At 38.8% G+C, this 20549-nt stretch overlaps 1 protein-coding gene across 1 annotated transcript in view; it reads right to left on the reverse strand.

The window, feature by feature from the left end:
• VCAN (versican) overlaps positions 1–20549 on the reverse strand; it is a 108643-nt gene that overhangs the window by 58530 nt on the left and 29564 nt on the right. Inside the window, exon 6 of the mRNA XM_065661467.1 lies at positions 10340–10633. Coding sequence (XP_065517539.1) covers positions 10340–10633 — 294 coding nt within the window. The remainder of the gene's footprint in view (positions 1–10339; positions 10634–20549) is intronic.

The following is a 20549-nucleotide window of genomic DNA, read 5'->3' on the forward strand; positions in this document are numbered from 1 at the left end:
GAAGAATGCATTAAACAGACTGTATATATGAGGACTAACTGCCTACCAGACAAACAAAACTTCATGTATAGCTTCCTCCAAAAGAAAATATTTCTCAGCTTCTAACAAGGCAAAGTATATTCCTCTAACATGCAGAAATCAAACCAGTCATATTATTTTACAAGAAAATATTGAAACCAAAGCCTCATCATTATAGTTGTGAGTCACTAAAATTGATCAGGAACCTTTACTGAATGTAAGATACAAATACCAGTTGTCAGGAAAAAAAGAGATTGAGAGATTGAGTTTTGCTTGGTACATGGGGAAGAAGATCTTCTAGATGATGGTGCAGCCTCTGTCTGAATCCTGACACGCAGGAGCTAACAGTATAAGCAAACAAGAGGAAGAAAAAAAGTGAAAAATACAGACTCAAATTAGTCATATATTTGTGCACAATATGCACGCACAAATCGGTCTTTTTCACACACCAGTATCTAATTAGGTACACGTTTGATATTTGTAGATATGAATTTTGCACATGTCAGGGTCACACAAATATTTGTTTAGCTTCACACACCAAACTTTGAAAATGCCATCATTGCAAGAGACCTGTTTGATCTACCCTGAAGTAAGCAGTTTTGCTAGATGATGGCTGCTTAGGATTTCTAGAAGAACAGGCAGATTGACAGAGTAGGTAAAAGAGGAAAAGAGCTGATATTTCAGCTTTCTTGAATGAGAAGTGAAAGTGAAATGGAAATTCTGAGGATAAGAAAATATGACATCGCTATGTTTAGAAGTGGCAGTGTTTTTTACCAGCAGAAAAAGGAATGGATTATTCTCCCTACTGTTAGTTAAATCTTTCTGTGGTTTTACAAAAAAAAGACTTGGCTACTTATATACTCTCATTTGGTAGGCCAAAACATTCAGCGAGCAAGGAGTACAGTTCTTGAAATACTACTAAGCAAAACACAGCCTTAATAAAAGTTATTTTTGCATTCTGGGGTCCTACAACCTGAAGTTTATTGCTCTTTTCAATGTCTGTGTGATTCAGATGTGAGATGCTGTTTATGCAATCAAGAATCAACAAATCCTTACAATTATTCTCTCTCTCTGCTTAGAGGAGGATGGTTTGAAAAAAAAGCCCAGATTTTTACTTCACAACTAAGGAGTGAGGAGTACACACAACTGAGTTAGCATTGTCCTTCCTGAGCGCTAGTTGGTAGTTGTTAAATTTGTACAAAGAATCCACCAATTTGCCTTAACAGCTCTTTTTTTTATGGCAAAATAGAAAGGAGACAGCATAATGTGGTGTTCTCCCTTTCAACTGTAGGATGAGTTTCCTTAATGGAGATTGAATTTGTTTTGCAGCCAACATCAGGTACTTGTTCAGACCCTAGTTATCGTATTTTAAGTAACTATAGAGATCACTGGCTAAAAGAATACAAACAAGTAATATCCTCTAACAAAGCTAGACAAAAATCAAGGCATGAGAGTGGATTTTAAAATCGGGGTTGGGGTGGGGGAGTTAACTTCGTTTCATCACTGCTGGGAAACTGTATACACTTACTCATTACCATTTATGTAGCTTTCCAGTTTCCAAGAAATGTTCTAAAGTCCCAAAGGTTCACATATTTATGCCTGAGATGTGGCTATTTATTGTTTATCTGCTAATTACTTAATAAAATAGATAACTCATTTGTGAAGTAAACCTGAAAAAAACACCAAGAGTATTTGATTCACTTGTAAGTGAATCAATAAATATTAAATTCATATGCTAGTGTAAGAAAATCACATACTTTTTCAGAATTTATCAATAAACAGACACATTTTCTCCTGTGGAAACTGAAATAGGGTTACTAGCGTGCAAAGAACAGCTCTGGTTAAAATCAAAATACACTGCCTCTAAACCTGCTTTGTCATAAATATGATGTATAAGATTTTTCATACAGCTCATTCAGGTTTGCAAACTTATTTGAGTGGATCAAAAAGAAGTTGCTTCTTCAATGAGAAATCTATCAATGCTATTTATTTTATTTTTCTTTTTTTTTTACTGTGGAAAAGAAAAAGCACAAAATTAAACCAAAAGATTGCTCTTTTAATAGACTGAACATCAGTTTTAACTGTCATCCACTCCACCCAGATGTTTTGTATTACTGTACTCTTTGCATCATCCATGCAATATGCTATCTCCCTATCTCCTTTGTCCTTTCTCTGAATACAAGACATGAGGCAGATTTTCCTAATAACATTCACGAACATATTAGCAGCAAGAAAGCAAATTATCTCATCAACAGCTGCTCATATCAAAGACTATATTGTCATCTTTTAATCAATTCCTTTTGTATTGAACAACCTGCATGAAGTTTATTTTGGATGGAGTATATGACTTTTCACTGTATTTTTTCACTGTTGATTTATTTAGCATTTTCACTATACAGTATTTTCTTTCTCTTCTTTCCTACCATTGTTTAAATAAGGATTCAAAATAAAGGAACAATACTAAAACTTAGTATTTTTCCAAGGAAATCACAAATTTAGACTTGGTTTAACTTTGTAATTTACAATGAGGATTATATATATATATTACAATTTATATGTATGCATTTTCAGCATAATCAGTTCCACAATATTTTTAACCATGTGTCTAACTTAAACCACTGCACTCAGAAATACTGATTGCGTGTTTACATTTAGGTATGTATTTAAGAACCTGGAAGAACATAGACTCTACAGATAGAAAAATAAATTTGGTTTGAGTCATTGACAGCATCCAAAACAATAAAAAATTATTTAACTCAGGACAAAACCTGGAAATAATGTAGTCTTTCTGTGAATAACAGCCAAATTATTAAAAAATATTGGTAATATGGAGACAGTCAAAATAAATGGTTTGACATCTTCCAGCACACTTAGAGCATGAGGTTGCTTTGCTTAATTTTTACATATTTTTTGTGTGTTAATTCCTTTGCTGCTTTGTGGAGTTTGTTCTGTGTGTCTGTCCCTTCCCTGCTAGCAACCCTGGCAGAGGGGCCAGTCTAGAATGTTCCTCTGGCACCAAGAGTTATGCCAGCTGAAGTTTAAATAGTTGTCAGAACCTTCCAAACTGGACAAGTGTAACAGTAAAAAAAGAAACCTCAACTTGGTACTCCCTACAGCCTAAGCCAGACACCTCTCATTGTGACACTGATTCAGTACCCACTCTCACTCTTTCAGGTAGCAGGAAGATGGGCAGGGGATGTGAAGTGTCATTCACTACTTATGGGACATGTGGCAGGCTAAGGAGGATTCAGACTCTGATACTGCAGCTGTAAGAGTTTTTCTATAACTCCAAGTGTATACTCCCAGTTACCTACAATGCATTTTGCCATCAAAGTGCAAGACAAATGTAATGATAAAAATAATTTTAAAATCTAAATGCAGTATTCATTTCTACTTAAAAAACGTATGCAATATAGAAAAAATGAACGGGATTCTTGGGAAAAAATAAATAAAAGCTATTAGTCAATCTTATTTATAAGTAAAAACTTAAAACATAACAAACGGTCATGTATCCTTTTCACACCCTTGCCCAAGATCCTTTTCTTCCAGCTAACAAAACAGCAGAGACAGCAGCTATATTAGCTCTGTGAACACACTCTTCAGTAAAACCACCTGCTATTTCATAACTTCTGAAGTCAGATGTTTAAGGGGGCAAGATATGCTCTCTCCTGGTTTCCCACCATGCAACTGTTGTTCTATGAACAAATTGTAACCTGTCAATCTACCCACAAACGAACAATAGCAAAAGCATTTCTCTTCCCACATTGTTTATAATAGATCTCCCAGAGGACAACAAATCAATGAGCCTCATTAGTCAGCTCTTCTTAATGAAATCATTATCCCAAGACCAAACAAAAGGAATAATCTTTGCTTCCTGACTGCAAAAAGCAACTGAAGAACAAAGAGAGACAAGATCGTAACTTGGATCAGAAACTGACAACACAATTCTTTCTGCTTTGCTCTTCTCAGTGTGAAAGGAGACAAACTACCCATATTATGCCCCATGAGTGGTACCCAGTTCCCACAGCAATCAAAGTTCTCACAGTGATCAAAGGCAACAAAGAGCAAAACCAAGGTATCTTTCCTTTACTTGAGCACCTAATGGGATGGATCTTTTACTTCTTTACCTTGTTGCTCCTAATCCTGCCCTTGTTGCCTGACCCTTTCAGTGATCTGGTGGAGTAAAAGGAAAATGCCTTCAACTGTGTCTTCTTTTCTTTCCTTTTTCCCTCTGGCCGTGCACAATGTTTGCAATTAAGGACTATTGTTAAGGTATGTGGTTTTGAATAACTCAGGCAAAACAAGTTCACTTTCTCTGGCAAAAAAAGCATCTCCTCCTGAAGCCCCACTTCCTGAGGATCCAAACAGTTCTCCACATATATCAGCTAGATTGATAAGTCAGTTTCTCTGTTCATCATTTACACAGCATTACAAGGCCAAGCTGCACTCAACCATCAGCTCTTGCTCCTTCTCAGTTTGATACACTGGTGATGTCTATGGCATAGGACTGACTGAACAGGACTGAGATCTTCCTGCCATTTTCAGCATGGTCTAACAGACAATTTCTCAAAATTCCTTCACCATGACACTGAAGCAGGGTGAGATAAGAAACATTCAGCAAGTTGTTAGCATGCACAGCCTCTGTGATTTTTGCCTGTTTTATAAAGCCAGCAGAGTGCTTCAAGGATTTATTTCTCCTACCCGGTGGAATCTCTGCAGCTATGCAGGTCTTGGTAAACTGCATTATCTCAGAGAAGCAAAGAGATCTACTTTCTTAGAAAAACAATAAAAGCTAGAGAATTGTTATCTAGTGGTAGCAGCCCCAGTAAGTCAGCTTAAGCCTTTTGCATAGCTTCACCTATGGGAAGGAAGCATGAACAGAGTCAGTTGTATGAACAGATACCAACAGTGTATACACTGCGGTCAGTGCCATGACCTTGAGATGTTTGGCTGCTCAAAGGCATTTTATTCATTCTGATACTGGGCTGTAAATTGGTGGAGGACACTGGCTTTCTTACATTCAGCACAATATTTTTTTTCATCTAAGTTAACTTTTTTTGTTGTTCTTTTTTTCAGATTGACAATTTTTGTCCCTGGGTGTCACCATGCCTCATGTTTTCAGTATTTGAGGTCATTCCCAAACTGTTAAAAAATCTACAGATCTCCCATAATACAGTCCCTAACATCAGGCTGGAAATAATTCCCTCATCCAGGAAATAGTTGGGATACGCAGCTACCAACGGTTGCTGTGGAGAAGGACAGAACTGCCTAGTTATTCAGAGTTTTCCAAATTAAGTCACATGCAGCAAAAGGGAAGACAAGACTTCTTCTGCCAGCTTTTGGGCTATGTCTAAAGATCTTGTGCTTTCTGCTGCCACTGGACAAGTGGAGCACAGTTGATGTTTTTCTGAGCCTACAATCACGGTCGCTTATGCTGTAGGACAGAAGGTTGCTACTTCCGTATTTCTTCTATAAATTGCACTCTGATTTTAAGCTTTAGATGGATGAAGGAAATCATAATGCCCAACCAATGTGGCATAACCAGAGAAAAACAACAAAAATGAATGAAACAAATTCAAAACAAAAGAGAAAATCAGAAATAAAATGTCAAATCCAGAGCAAAATGGTCAACATGTGTTTTGAGTCAAGCAAAAAATATTTTGCAGAAAGATTAGCCAAAATCAATACAGTTCCATGAAAAAAAAACCTCAGTTTAAATATATCAGCATTTCTCAGCAAAAAAGCAGACTTATTTTTCAAACACTCAACCACCTCTATGTATGACGTTCATCAAGATTAGTTTTGCTGCAGCAATGCAAGACAAAATCTGTATACATTCTGATTAGTGCACTTCTGGAGTGGAATTTATTCTGTAGATGCTGTATGATAAAATGCCCCATCCAAAGTCAGCTGAAGTCTGTGGCAAATTTCTAAGTGGATTAGATCTGGTGAGACTAGGGGGATGACGGATATAATTAAACACCCTACAGCTTTATGCAAGAACTATTAAACAGGTACCCATTAAAAATGAAATATTTTTCTCCTGAGGTAATGTTTTATTCTCTTACAAATAAAAAATAATTCTCCAGCAACAGTTGTTCTCTTTTTTTCATTTGTAAATATCTTAATATGGTATGAGTTCTATATATTAATACTTGAAAAACTTTTTCTCTGGTGATGGCCTCCAAGAACCCTCAAGTACTCAATCATGTGTCTTACCTGAAACTTTTTCAAGTCCTACCAGATACATTATTAGGACCCTCTCAGGAAAAAAATAAAAAAAAAAAAAATAATAAAAAAAAAAAGCCTGGAAAATGTCTTGGAGGGTTGAGATGAAACACGCAGATAATGTTTCAGAAACCCAGAGCCATGTAGTTTCTATAGAGTGAAAAACATTTGCGATCAATGTGATGAAGGCTTTTGGGTTTTTTTTTTAACAAGATTTTCAGATTTTAAATCATGTATTACTAGTGTAGGCCGCTTTCATTTTCATAAAGCCAAGGCACATGGCATAATGTAATTTTTCAGCCAAAACACTGATGAAGTTAAAATCCTGAACTTAACTGTACTGTTAAATGTTGTCCAGGTTGGCTGTTTTATTGAAACTAGTGCATATCATTTTTAAGTTACCACTTTGGTTACGGTTTTTGGTGTATTTTAATAAATGTGATTGGTTCTTAGAAGTAAGCAAAATGTCCAAAATATTGATTGAGACGTCTTATAACTGCAATTTAAAATTAATATTTTGAGGGTTTCTACCAAAAACACTTTCAATCATAGGATAGAAGACTCTAAGCAGTGTTGAAGGAAGAGATATGTCTTTTCTTAAATATACAATTTGTCTTTGTGATGACTAAAACAGATGCTTGCTCTGCCACAAATCTATTGCTTCAGAGTATGAGCAAATTCAAGCACTGAACTCATCCTTCCTGTGGCTGGGTGCCATTTGTTTTGGTGGCCTTACTCAGGGAGTATATTGTTACTCAGCAAGAGTAAAAGTGGCAGACGCGGGTCTTTCGTCACTGCCATTTCACTTCAGACTAAACATGCAGCATGTGGCCATTACCCTTGCAGCTGAGACAATGGGAACTTCCCTAGTTCTCACACAGGAGGCAGGAGAAATTTTACAGGGATACTGTAAAAAAACTGAGATTGACACATTAGTATCTATTAAAAGGTTGGACTTGATCTTAAAGGTCTTTTCCAATCTAGCTGATTCTCTGATCTGTGCTGCAAACCTGGAGCTACCTGGATAGCTGGCTTGATCCTGCCCTGTACACAGAGGCAGGATCAGGCCTATTTGGTTTTCCTTTACCTGACCCAAGATCTATAAATTCATGTAGCAACATCCTCTTTTCCAGCAACAGAAGCTTTTTTGCTGGTGTGACTGGGTATTCATGGGATGAGGGAAACACAATAATGTAATTAATCTGAAACACATAATGAGCACAGTCAGAGCTGTAAGTGCTGGATTGAAGTGGAAAGAGTCAAGGTATTAGAGAGGATAGTTTTGTTGTGTGGCACAACGGGAATCCCTGTGTAAAAGCTTGAAATCTTGTGTCAAGCTGAAAGCAGTCAGAGCTTGGGGACAGTGAACTTTATGTGGTGGACTACTGCACTGAAACTTTGAAATAGAGATAAAGGGAAGTTTGAAAGAAACTTCCAGACAAAAGTTCGCTTGAAACAAGGACCTAAATTCAAGTTTCCTGCTATACTGTAGAACAATTCTTTTCCTTCCTTTCTTTCCCTTTTTCTGCCCCAAAAAGGGGGCTGTCTCCAAGACTGCAATAGGAGAGACTGACTCACTGTACAGCCACTGCTTCAGGCAGCTGCTCGAGATGTGAAAGAGCAAGATGTTAGGCAGTGAGTCTCATTATTCACCACTTGCATAAATCATCTAGCAAAAGCAATGAAGAATTACAGCTGGTTCCTGTGAGATCCCAAGCACCTTCTGAGAGAGACAGAGCGAGAGAGCTTTCAGTAACTGCTAAAATATATGTCAGACAGGCACCCTGATGTAGGGTACCTGGTTCAGCATTATACTCCTACATTTCCTTACACAAAACCTGATGTCTCTGACAAAACTTGACTGACCTAGCTTGCAGAGTTTAATTAATTCTGATGTAATGTCAATTGCAATTAAAATTGTCCACTCCCTAACAAACTCTGTTGGTTCTGTTCAGCCTTTTTTTGTTTTTCTTGTAAAAGGGCTGATAGTCATAGACTGTCTACTTCCTGGGCTCCAAACTGATGAAATATTTATTCTCTGTGTATCAAGGGCAAGACACAAAAGACAACAACCCAATACTTATCAAGGATGTTTTTAGAACAAATAGTATGTCACTAGAATTAGTTAAATAAAACTTCTGGAAAGAACACTTTGAAAGGGGTGAAATTCACACAAAGTTGGAATTTGTCCTAACAAAAGAGTAGATTACAGGCAAAATGTACAGTCACTATTTCAGTCTTTTTAGAAGGACTGCTTAATTTTGTCTCTATTAAAACCACGACAATGCAAACTGTTCATAAACTATTTAGGAGAGGCACAGAATGAGTGATATGACAAAACTCTGCTCTTCAAATTAGAGCACAATTTTCACACACTCCTGAACTTGCCTAATTCTTATTCCTGTTCCCTTGAAGTCCATTAGGACCACTTCCACATGCAAAGTTCTGGAGTGTCTTACCCATAAGCAATAAAGGAAAAAAATATTTTAAAACATTACAGAGTGTCTGAGAACAGCCAGACTGCAACCTTACACCAGATGTTGGGATTTGCTCTCAAAACAGTAAGGTTTGTTCATAAATGAGCCTTCAGTTCCCAAGTTGGAAAGATCTGCAGCTGCAGTTGGTTCATCATCCACAAATATGAGGACAGTACAAGCTGCCCATTTCAATGAGTTCTGACTTACAGTCATAGGACTGAGTCCAAAAAGCTAGATATTCATAGTTAAAAACCAAGTTCTGAACTTTTAACTCAACACAAATAGCTTTTACATGTTAATGTCAATTGTACTATTTGCAACCACAGGAATCTCCTTGAACAGCGATTCCTGCAGGAAGACTGCTGAGCAGTCCAGCCTCCCTCCTGCTGAGGAGGCTGCAAAGTCTCAAGGAAGCAAGATTTTCAGCTGGGTAGAAGCACTCTGATGTCTTAGACATGATGTACCTTCCAACAGTATCAGTGTCCTCTTGTACAAAGAACAGTCCTGTGATGGAGAGGAACTTAAAGAATAGAAGTAAGGTGATGGATCCTCTCTTAAGAGGCACAGTTATCTGTGAGTTACACAGAAATTGCATGTTGCTCATAGTAAGATATATGAATGGGTTTCTGGAGGTGTAAGGAAAGAGTAAGTACTCATCACTAATGACAGAGAGAAATGTAGGAGGGATGTTCTGGAGAAGGCCAGGTAAATGAGACCAGGACCTCCATGGTGATGGCCTATGAAGTGACCAGTTTGAGGAAGGTCTCAGAGACAGGCAGGGATCTGGAAAACATGACAAAATAGGGAAGAGAAACTCAGGTACACTAGGAGCTGATGAACCTTTTGGGACAAAAAGAACTTATGCCAGGATAGGCTGCACCATTGTAACAGCAGAGCCAGGCTGCTGGCACTGAAGATGGAAGGGGTTACAGAAGAATATGTAACCAGAAAGCCAAAGGAAAGCTACAAGTGTGGAGGAGATATGGCAATTTAGACCATTCACAGCACCAGCTGACTGGCACACACAACACTTGGTGACTGAGAAGAGAATTTGCAACTGCTTTAGAACTTACAGCTGCTTTAGAATGCTAAAAATTATGATGGTACAAAACAACTGGAATCCAGAGGTAGCCCTCAAATTACTAGTATCCCAGAGACCTAAAAACGACCATGCTTGTGTGCAGTCTGCAGACAGCCTCTCTTACTGCAGTCACTGGAGACAGAATATCAAGTCATACAACAGTTATTCACCTAGTCAAGTAGGACATTTCTTCTGTTCTTATGTTCATTGACGTGATGCAAATATACCAGGGGCACCAAAATATGTAGCATCCACAGACTCAGGGTGACCGCGGGTACAGTGTGAAACCCTGTGTAAAAATGGCTGAACTCTTACCTTAAAATTTCACCTATCTTTAACTGCCAATATTATTTTAAGACAATTTTTTAGTTGGACTTTTTTTTTTTTTTTTGTAAAGCCATAGTGATAATTTTTTTTTTCTTTGAATACACATGCTCTCTGCAAGAACTGGAACAAAATACACATTAAAGGAAACACTTTTGAGGGTTAGAATGATGAGCATACTGAAAATTATAACTAAGAAAAAAAAGCTTACGTTCATAGCAGTAGGCATCAAACTTGCTATCTGGGTAAGGAAAGCCTGTTTGGTTCTCATAGCGATACAGGGTTCTCACCCCAAGTAAACCTCCACCACACTGGGGCCTTGCCACTGAGGCTGGGTAACGAACACTGCCATCCGCCAGCCAGCCATAGTCACACTGGTCAAAGCCATTCCTCCAGGCCACATATAGGTTCCCAACAGAAGCAAGAACACCATCTCTTTTCCGACACAGCTCTTTCGCTTCCTCAAAGGTGAGCTTCTCAGGGGCTGAGACATGAACCACTTCATCTAGAGGAACAAAACACAGATAACAAAGACTGAGTATCACATTTCACCATTAAGTCCTTCTTTGAGTCAATATCCTGCCCAGTTTTTCAAAAATTTGCTTGAATACCTTTTTCTAAAAAAAAAAAAAAAATTGGAAAATCAAATTTCACAGATTTGAGTATAAAAATCAATCTACCACAAAGCATGAGCATTTATATGCAAAATTAATAGCATGAAGTGCACGTGGTTGGAGGTTGAGTCCCTCTCTCAGTCCCCAGGCAGAGAAAACAGTAGCCTTTAAGCTCCTCTGTGACCTCTGTTGGAGCACACGACAACTTAACTGCACTAATTGAATCAAGTCCAACAGAATTTACTCTCTCAGTAAAACAAATCTTTTACATCTGCAAGCCTCTTACCTGACCTCTTTAGTCATCACGATAATGTCATTTTAGACACACAGTAAAAGAAAGTTTTCCTTACCGGCTGCTTCACAGCAGCATCAAATGTCATATTTCCATCAGTTCTCGACTTGCCCCATGGGGAAACGAAGGTGAAGGGAGTGCTACAGACATGTCATGTCCGCTTTTTGTGTGGAAAAGCCCCTTTTGTGTGACAAAGCTGAATTACCCTAGGATGTTGGAAGTATAGCTTAGTTTCCATGGTATAACAATTTGTAAATAATAGCCTTCTGGTGGGAAAGTGAAACAAAACAAATAGCACATCTAATATTTTACTTCCAAGCTAAATCACCATTACACAATCAGCTTTGTTGCCTCATTCACCCGAACATAACAAAATCAAGGCTCTAATGTTCAAGTCCTGGGAATGAAACTATAAACTGATTTCATTCTAGTTTTTGCTCAGATAAAACTGATGAAACTTAGAATCAGCAAGTTCAGCTGTAGAAAACACTGCAAATTCAAAATGTGTTACAAAAGAGTAATTCTTTTCCCCAGCTACAGTAGGTCAGAACACAACAGTCACTGTTGCAGGGAAGCACTGCTTATTGACATGTGACATGCAGAGCAATTTTTCCATCAACTGATCTGAATCACTGCCTCCACAAGGAGCTTGTGCATAACTTCATTAAAGTTAGGCGCATCACTTCCTCAGAGCTGTCACTGCACTCTGTTAAAGCAACTCAGTGAACAGTTATGTCTTACTGTAAGAGTTCAAAACCCAGTGTTAAACCACCACTTGTGTAAGAGAGGTCACTTTGCAGAGAATTACTTATTCAAATTGCAAAGGAGCTTTTCTATATGAAAATCTGCCTTGAGTTTCTGTTGGAATGTGCCCTATGTGCAATATAGTACTGAACATTTAAAATATGGGTGGCATATCTTTCTTTGTATTGAATTTATTTTACTGACCCAGTGTCTATTTGGTTCATTCTTAAAGTCAGCTGCTGTGATATTCATACCATCCTTACCAAAGATGTTTTGGGTATTTGTTTTTTTTACCAGAAAAACTAAATGATCAAAACCACATGTGTTTAAAGAAAAGTGCATGCTAACCAGAACAATCCACTAAGTGAAGTCCAAATTCACATTCTTTGCCACCTATTTGGTATATTAAAGTCTTTGTGATGATACATTCACAAAGAAGTCCACTCGGTGGATAAAGAACTGGCTGGATGGCCGCACACAAAGAGTTGTGGTCAATGGCTCAATGCCCAGCTGGAGACCAGTAACGAGTGGTGTCCCTCAGGGATCGGTGTTGGGACCTGTCTTGTTTAACATCTTCGTCGCTGACATGGACACTGGGATTGAGTGCGCCCTCAGCAAGTTTGCCGATGACACCAAGCTGTGTGGTCCGGTTGATACGCTGGAGGGAAGGGATGCCATCCAGAGGGACCTTGACACGCTTGTGAGGTGGGCTGATGCCAACCTCATGAAGTTCAACCAGGACAAGTGCAGGGTCCTACACCTGGGTCGGAGCAATCCCAGGCACAGCTACAGGTTGGGCAGAGAAGAGATTCAGAGCAGCCCTGCAGAGAAGGACTTGGGGGTGTTGGTCGATGAGAAAATGAACATGAGCCAGCTTCAGTGTGCGCTCGCAGCCCAGGAAGCCAACTGTATCCTGGGCTGCATCAAAAGGAGTGTGATCAGCAGGTCAAAGGAAGTGATCCAGCCCCTCTACTCTGCTCTTGTGAGACCTCACCTGGAGTACTGTGTGCAGTTCTGGTGTCCTCAACATAAAAATGACATGGAACTGTTGGAACAAGTCCAGAGGAGGGCCACGAGGATGATCAGGGGACTGGAGCTCCTCCCATATGAAGATAGGCTGAGAAAGTTGGGGCTGTTCAGCCTGGAGAAGGCTGTGTGGAGACCTTCCAGTACCTGAAGGGGGCCTATAGGGATGCTGGGGAGGGACTCTTCACTAGGGACTGTAGTGACAGGACAAGGGGTAACGTGTTAAAATTTAAACAGGGGAAGTTTAGATTGAAGATAAGGAGGAAATTCTTTCCTGTTAGGGTGGTGAGACACTGAAATCGGTTGCCCAGGGAGGTTGTGAGTGCTCCATCCCTGGCGGTGTTCAAGGCCAGGTTGGATGAAGCCTTGGGTGGGATGGTTTAGTGTGAGGTGTCCCTGTCCATGGCAGGGGGCTTGGAACTAGGTGATCTTAAGGTCCTTTCCAACCCTAACTATTCTATGATTCTATGATTCTAAGTCAAAAAAGTGCCAGACCAATCAGCAAAGTGCCCTTACTGTCATTCCATCTTATACCAAGTAAATACTAATTTATTTCAGGAATGATGCTGATAAAATAAAGGGTAAAACGATATTAAAACATGGCAGCATGCAGTTGCTTTATTAAAGAATATTTTTCTATGATTCCAGAATTCTTATTTTAAATACACCCAGTAAAGTGCAAAAATCTCCAAATAGCAGCCATGTACTCTAGGAGATATGACTCCACAGTTCGTCTCTCCAGTCTGTAAATACATTAAAATTCTGCATCGAGTGTACACTTAATCTGCATAATAACTGTTGGAATGAAATATGAAAAACAAAACTAAGCACTTCGGGAAAAATCATAAAATGCAGCTCAGGTTCTGCCGAGCTCTCTCGTGGACTCAACCACAACACAGACAAAGGCTTTCAAGAGGCCACGGAAAAAGAATTTTTACCCCAGTCCTGATTTCCAGCATGGTGATTGATGTAGCTGAAACATCCTGAAGTACTTTTGAAGTACCTGAGAGACCCCTGCACAGAAACTTCCTCAAAAAAAAACAAAAATTAAGGGTGAAGTTAAAGAGAATCCATGCAGTGTCTAAAAGTTAACTGCTACTTTTGGAAGTACAGTGAGTTCCATATTTAGCAGAAGAACTCATCCTATCACACTCTTACAGTGTATTTATGATGATATCTGAAAGCACTTCAATTTCCCAGCCAAAACATTGGAAACAAGGAAATTAAGAGAGAAAGTCTCTCTGGATGAGAAACAAATGACACAGCCACCAATACCGAAGCAGGGCAGATTCAGTTTTGTGTGTGTTAAAAGCCATGTGCAATGTTTTTATAGATGGAGTACACTCCAGATAACTCAGCAATATTATGCAGGCAAACCTCAGGGCCTAGACCAGCAGATTAAGACAAACTAGCCCTACAGTACAAGATGAAATGAAGACCATAACAGTGTTTAGACTACAGACAACAATGTAATGTATATTATTGATGGCTCCTTTTTAAAATCAGGCTTTGCGCTGATCATCCAGCCTCAGTGGTCAGAGCACTTGAAGAATCTCCAAGAAATTCTTGTTATATGTGCTTGTTTTGCTTGGTTAAAACAGACACCTGATGAAAGTCACGCTTTTTCCCTCTCTTTCAAATATACCATCATGCCAGATGAAGAAGCCGGGTTTTTTTCTTGAAGACAAAAGCTCATTCATTACAACCCCCAAGGAAAACTCTTAAGATCTACTGGGTTTATCAACTGGTTTTATAGCAAGCTTCATCCCTTTGAAGGTTAATTCACTTATTGTCTCTCATCAGGAGACGTCTCACTGAGCTGGGCATGTTTGTAGATGTGAATTTCATGAATCACACATCTTAAAAGCAAGCACAGAAATAAGGGCAGGCTATACCCATAGCCGGGGGTCACCACACAACATGTATGGACTAGGGCAGAAGTAGTGAATCTACATGTAAGTCCTCCAGCACAGAACTCATCAGTAATTTCTTTTTCCATAAATGAAACCACAATTAAAGGGTTGGTGGGCTGCTGCTTCCTAGAGGAGATCTTTGAGCCTGACTATGGGGGACTCTCCCAGAGAAGAGCATCATCTTCTCAACTTCACATCACATCACCTATCATGCCAAGCACAACAGAATATGCTACAAGTCCATGAAAATAGCTTTACAGATGTCTGAAGGATTCTCTTTCACTGCAGAGAAGAGATAAACTGTGAGTCTCCTACTGAATGCTTTTAGCATATCTCTTAACATACCAGCTGCTGTAGACAGTGGGTAGTCAACCACCCATGGAATGTCCCTACCAGTGCCTGTGAGGGAATGACATATACTAAGGAGATACATTTATTTAGTTGTAATATTTTTAGTCTTTTCACCCATTTTGCATTTCCAGAGCCAAAGGAGCCTTCATTACCACTGTCCCATCCAGAATTTGGTGCTCACAATAATAAAATAATAAATCCTTAATTTCTAGGGTGTGTTCAAGTGTTCAAGGAAGCAAGAATACTATCAATGCTTTGGAAACTAAAATGTTTACTCCTGCACACTGAGGACCATATGTCCCAGGATTTTCCATTTTCTTCTCCTCTCTTTCTCTCTTTGGTCAAAAGGCACACACAAAGAGGTAGCAGCAGCCACCAACAGGACTACTAGACTGCTTGTACACCAATGAGGGAAGAGATACTACTCCACAAGCACGTGTGGAGAGGATCTATCCCTCCACTGAGATGGATACCACTACTCTTGCCTTGAATACTCTGGAAAAAAACATACAGATACATTTTGTCCATGACAGACCTGAAAACTTTCATCTGTCTTCAGCACAGTCAGATGCCTTCATATAATTATCCTGCTTATTAATACAACTCATGCTCCAGCCTTCACCTTTCCAAACTTCACAAACAAAATGTCTTATCCCAGGTGCAGTTCTCTTCCTCCATCCTGCTGCTGTTAAGGGCTGGTCCTCTGACACACCAGACTAATAAAAAGGTATCCTTAACATAGTCAGAGCTTACTGTGAAGCACTCTCTAGGGCTGGAAAACCACAAAGACCTAAGCAGCTAGGTTCAACTTTAAAGCAGAAGGCTCGATAAGCTGAAGAAGCGTTTTTCTTACACGTTAGAACAAGTTAGTTGATTCCCTTTTGATTCACATCAGTAATGCTGTAGTTAAACTCTCCTGACTGTCTTAGATCTGTTCTATGCAAAGCCATAGGCTGAACAGGAATTTACTGCATTTGACAAGACTCTTCCCACAGGCTTGCTCTCAAGCATGAAGAATATCATGGCAACTGCTGCACCCTTGGAGAGCTCTGCTGTAGTCGCAAAGTGTCACTGGCTTTTACTTGTACAGAGGATGAAATGAACTTCACATCCTATATGATTCTTGTGCCTTACTCTTACAAAACTCCTTTAGATGTCAGGATTTTCAGATCTTCCCGAAGATGAGCTTTATTATGCTGTGAACTCAAATACAATGTCAAGCTTGATAACCACCATGGTCTTATTTCATTTTTTGTTTACTCTGTCTGGGCTCTGTACCCCTCTTGAGAACTACTGGGTCCACAACCCTGCATTAGGTCACACAATTCAAGGCTAGAGAAGTACCCAGTATAAGACAATGCAAAGGCTGTGACTCTACTACAGCCCTTGAACTAGAAATTAAAGAAAAGACCCTTTTTTTCTGTGTCTCTCTTTTAAAATCTAACTGTTGCTCTAGGATCAGAATGGAAAAAGATCAGAAAAGATCTTTACCTGTCCACAACACAGGAAAAACTTCTCACCTTAAGCCATATTTTAAACTATTAATTCTTTAATAATCATTCTCACAGAAATTTCCATAATAGCAAAGCTGCAGAAGACTATGTAGAAAGTATTTAAAGGACATCTGGTTTTGGTTTTTTCTTTTTCTTCTCTGCACTCACTGTTGAGGGGAAATGGTGCATGGAAGGGAGACTATATAATCTTCCCCACAGCCACCCCAAAATAACTTTCTTATTTCCCACCTGCATATTACATATGCTTGTTCGACATATATGGCTTCTAACTGGCCTTGGCCAGAAGACAATACTGCATGAAGCAGTTTGTGCTTTGGCTTTGCACCACACACTCACAGCCCCTCACTTCATCAGTGGGCTTTGGTGAGTAGATCTTACTTTGACACCACAGCACTGTCAAATCAATCATATGTGCGCTGATCTGAAGACAAAATGGAAGTCCCTCCATCCCCATCACCCATTTCCATTCAAGGGATTAATCCACAGAAGACATTGGTGCAGACACTGCATCAGCTGGAGGTGTCAAGAGAATCTCAGAGTCGTATTCAAATCACTTTACATTAAACTCTCTATTAGTAAATAATCTTCCACAGTTAAACATATCCTAAATGTTTCTGTTAATGCTTGGTACACTGATATATGTGATGAAATATGAGGAATGTAAATCAGTTTGTCATGAGAGACCATGCCCACTACCTATTTAATGATAGTTTGACTCCAGAATCTTATTTTTATCACTAGGAGCTCAAAAATTTTAAATAATTCCCTCAATTATTCTTCCATGTGTCTTAGCAAAACTCAGAATATTTAACTTATAATGGCAAGAGTTAGCCTAGACAACTGGTTTTAATTTAAGCTAGTAATTTTTGTTTCAAGGAGAACTCCGTATCTCTGGCTAACTTTGTGATTCTATATGGCCAGAAAGGAAGAAAACTTAAATGGTTCTGCTCCTACAAATCCTCAGTGCAAGTACCCACATTAGTACTGTAAATTCAATACACATTCCTTTAAAAATGTATTGCAGGAATGCCTACCACCGTTTATGGCCTTCTGGGGTAACACGCTAATAGCAGCCAACAGGCCAATAACTGTTCTATGACTTCCATGATGATATTCTCATTATGGCCCAGATTTTTTGATATCATTAATCAAGCACCATCTTATTCCATGAATAGTCATCCCACCAACACAGGTTCTCCAAATAAGGACCTGTTTAGTGCAAGTCAGTCTAATAGATTTGGCATTGAATCAGAATAGGCTATGCAGATACGAACTTTCAAATTCACATGGAAGAAAGTCATGCTTAAACACATTTCTACAGTGCATTATGTACCATGAATGTCATTTGTTGTTAAGGTAGTGTTGAGAGCTCTCATTGCAAGAGAAACATATCTTGCAGTATCAGCCTTTCGTGGACAGGGGCTATCAGAAATTTAGCATAAACTTCAGTCTTGAACTGCAAGTCTTCTACCAATGTGTGAACATGTTACAGTGCAGCAAACAAAACATGGGATCTGGTTTACTGCAGTGTTCATTTTCCAATAACTTCCATTGACATTTTATCTAATTTTCTGTCTTCTGTGGATGAGTGGTTCCAAAGTGTAATTTCATTGATGCTATGTAACTTCAAACAAGCTCTGTATTTGAAGCTAACCTTTGTTGTTACAGAAACTGCTTCTGTTACATAGACAAAGCCAACCTGGCTCCTTAGACCCATCTTAAAAATGAAATCTGGTTCATAGGCTCAGGTTTCTGTGAAGGCACTGAAGAATAATTTATCCTGCACTATACCATGATGTTGTATTGTGTCTTCCTAGCATGCATCTGTTTCTCTTCATCCAGACAGAATAAATTAACATCTCTGCATGTCAGTATAACATGTATATTCTATATTCTCTCTCTATAAAACCATCACTCCTTCTGACTTTAAGAAGTAATTTTCAGACACCAGCTCGTTTGAAAATTTCTGAGAAAATAGGGAAAAAAAAAAAGAAAAAGAATAAAGACAAGACAGGAGCATCTTTGGATAGCTATTATAATTATCTGCCACAAAAACTGATCAATATAATAAGAAAAAAAATCCTCATACAGTAGGTTGAGGCTGTAGAGCTAATTAGCAACTACCTCATTCACTGCAGTCACCTCTTCACAGCACATACGGGACCTTCTTACTACGTAAATAGCGTAAGGATGAGTTATCGTACGTGCTCAGTGTTCATCTGACCCTACTTTCTTGAAGCCAATTGTAAATGTAAAAAGAATTCTCCTCTCTTCTCAGATTCAGCTTACAACCACAGTAAAATACTTCTAGCAGCAACGCCATTTTCTAATAACATAACAAAACATGCAGCCCTCATTTATCACATTGTTTTGTTTCACACCCTCTTCAAAGGAAAAAAGACTGCAGTATGTACCAATCCTAAAACAGAGTGCTATTTCCCCAATATGGAAGATTCTAAAGCATTTTTATAAATGAATACTGAGAATTATTTGGAAAAAGGCTTTTTATCCTTTTGCCTTTGGGAAGGACAGCAGTGAAGCTCACAGGCATCTTTGACTCCTTCAGAGTTTCCATTCTGAACTTGTACCTATCTCTATGAGCATCCTGTTACCATACAAAGGTAGCTTGGAGAATTTCAACGGAGCCAAAGGTGAAGTAGTCAGTCACAGTCTTCATGCCAGACCTACAACCTCTTTTAAGGAGCCTCTAAGGTACAGGCTAAAAGTGGGCATTTGCTTTAATCAGTTCTCCACAGGAAACTACTGTGCAAGGAAGAAAGTAAAATAAACATGCTTAGGGTTTGAAAGGACCTTAAGATCATCTAGTTCCACCCCCCTGCCATGGACAGGGATGTCACCCATAATAATAAGACAGAAACGTATATCTATCCAGAGAAAGAAAGCCAGCTCATAAATCTTGGTAATGAAATTTTGTAAGAAAGAAGAATCAATCAATGTTCATGAGAAGCAAACATGATGCATGTTCATCTTCACCAAAGATGACTGCACAGTAGCTGCAACTTCTTTGAACACCATGGTCTGGCTCCACACTGTTCTGAGCACAGAACATGAGCATCAGTGTGAAAAAGGCTTCAGTTTTGACTTTTATTAATTTTTATTTTTAAAAGCTCAGTGAGAACCTGAGAAACTGCTGTCTTGCATCCAGGATAAGCTTCTTCATATGTTGTCCATATTAGTTACACTTCTCTGTTCTTAAGAGGGAAAGGAGCAAGCCATTGTTCTTCATCTGGGAATGATACAGGTTAGCCAAAACTTCTTTTAGTAAGCTAGAAAAAGACCCAAACTGAATTCAAGAGCCTTGATTCAGAGATGATTCAGACTTGAATTCCATCAGGGATTGATATTATGAACTCAAGGTTCAGAGCAGATGTGCTGCTCACTGAGAGATGTAGCTGGAACATAAATAAATTTAAGAAAATTTTGAGCACTAACAAAATTCTGTCACTTAATTTTCAGAATTCCCAAACTTACATGTTTTTTTAGTCTTTGCAAGACTTTTATGGCTTGTATTTTATAACTCTCTAAGGTAAGCATAGTCTGGGGCAGATTCTCAGCGATCAAATGAAAAAAGTTTACTGATTTCAGTGACTAAAGTCTCTCTAAGTCATTAGCAGGAGAAAACTGCATGATCTGAGTTATTTCTGCTCTAAGATAGAATACAATATAAGCACCTTAATTTTGCAACTGTTCCTTACAAATATGTATACATACAAAGGCAGGCTTGCTCAGAGCCATGATTGGTTTATTGTTCTGCCAACTTCAAGAGCACTAAACTAAATGCATTATCAGCCAAAGATCAGCCCAAAAGAATAGGAAAATTATTTTAGAAACATTATTATTATTAGGAACATTATTTTAGAAAAGAACAGTAAAACTGGTATGAAATAAAATCTTCAAGACAGAAGCAGTGTCACACACACAGACCACAGCATCAAATGGGTAAATG

Source organism: Lathamus discolor, chromosome Z (genome assembly GCF_037157495.1).
Source record: "Lathamus discolor isolate bLatDis1 chromosome Z, bLatDis1.hap1, whole genome shotgun sequence".
Classification (NCBI taxonomy): domain Eukaryota; kingdom Metazoa; phylum Chordata; class Aves; order Psittaciformes; family Psittacidae; genus Lathamus; species Lathamus discolor.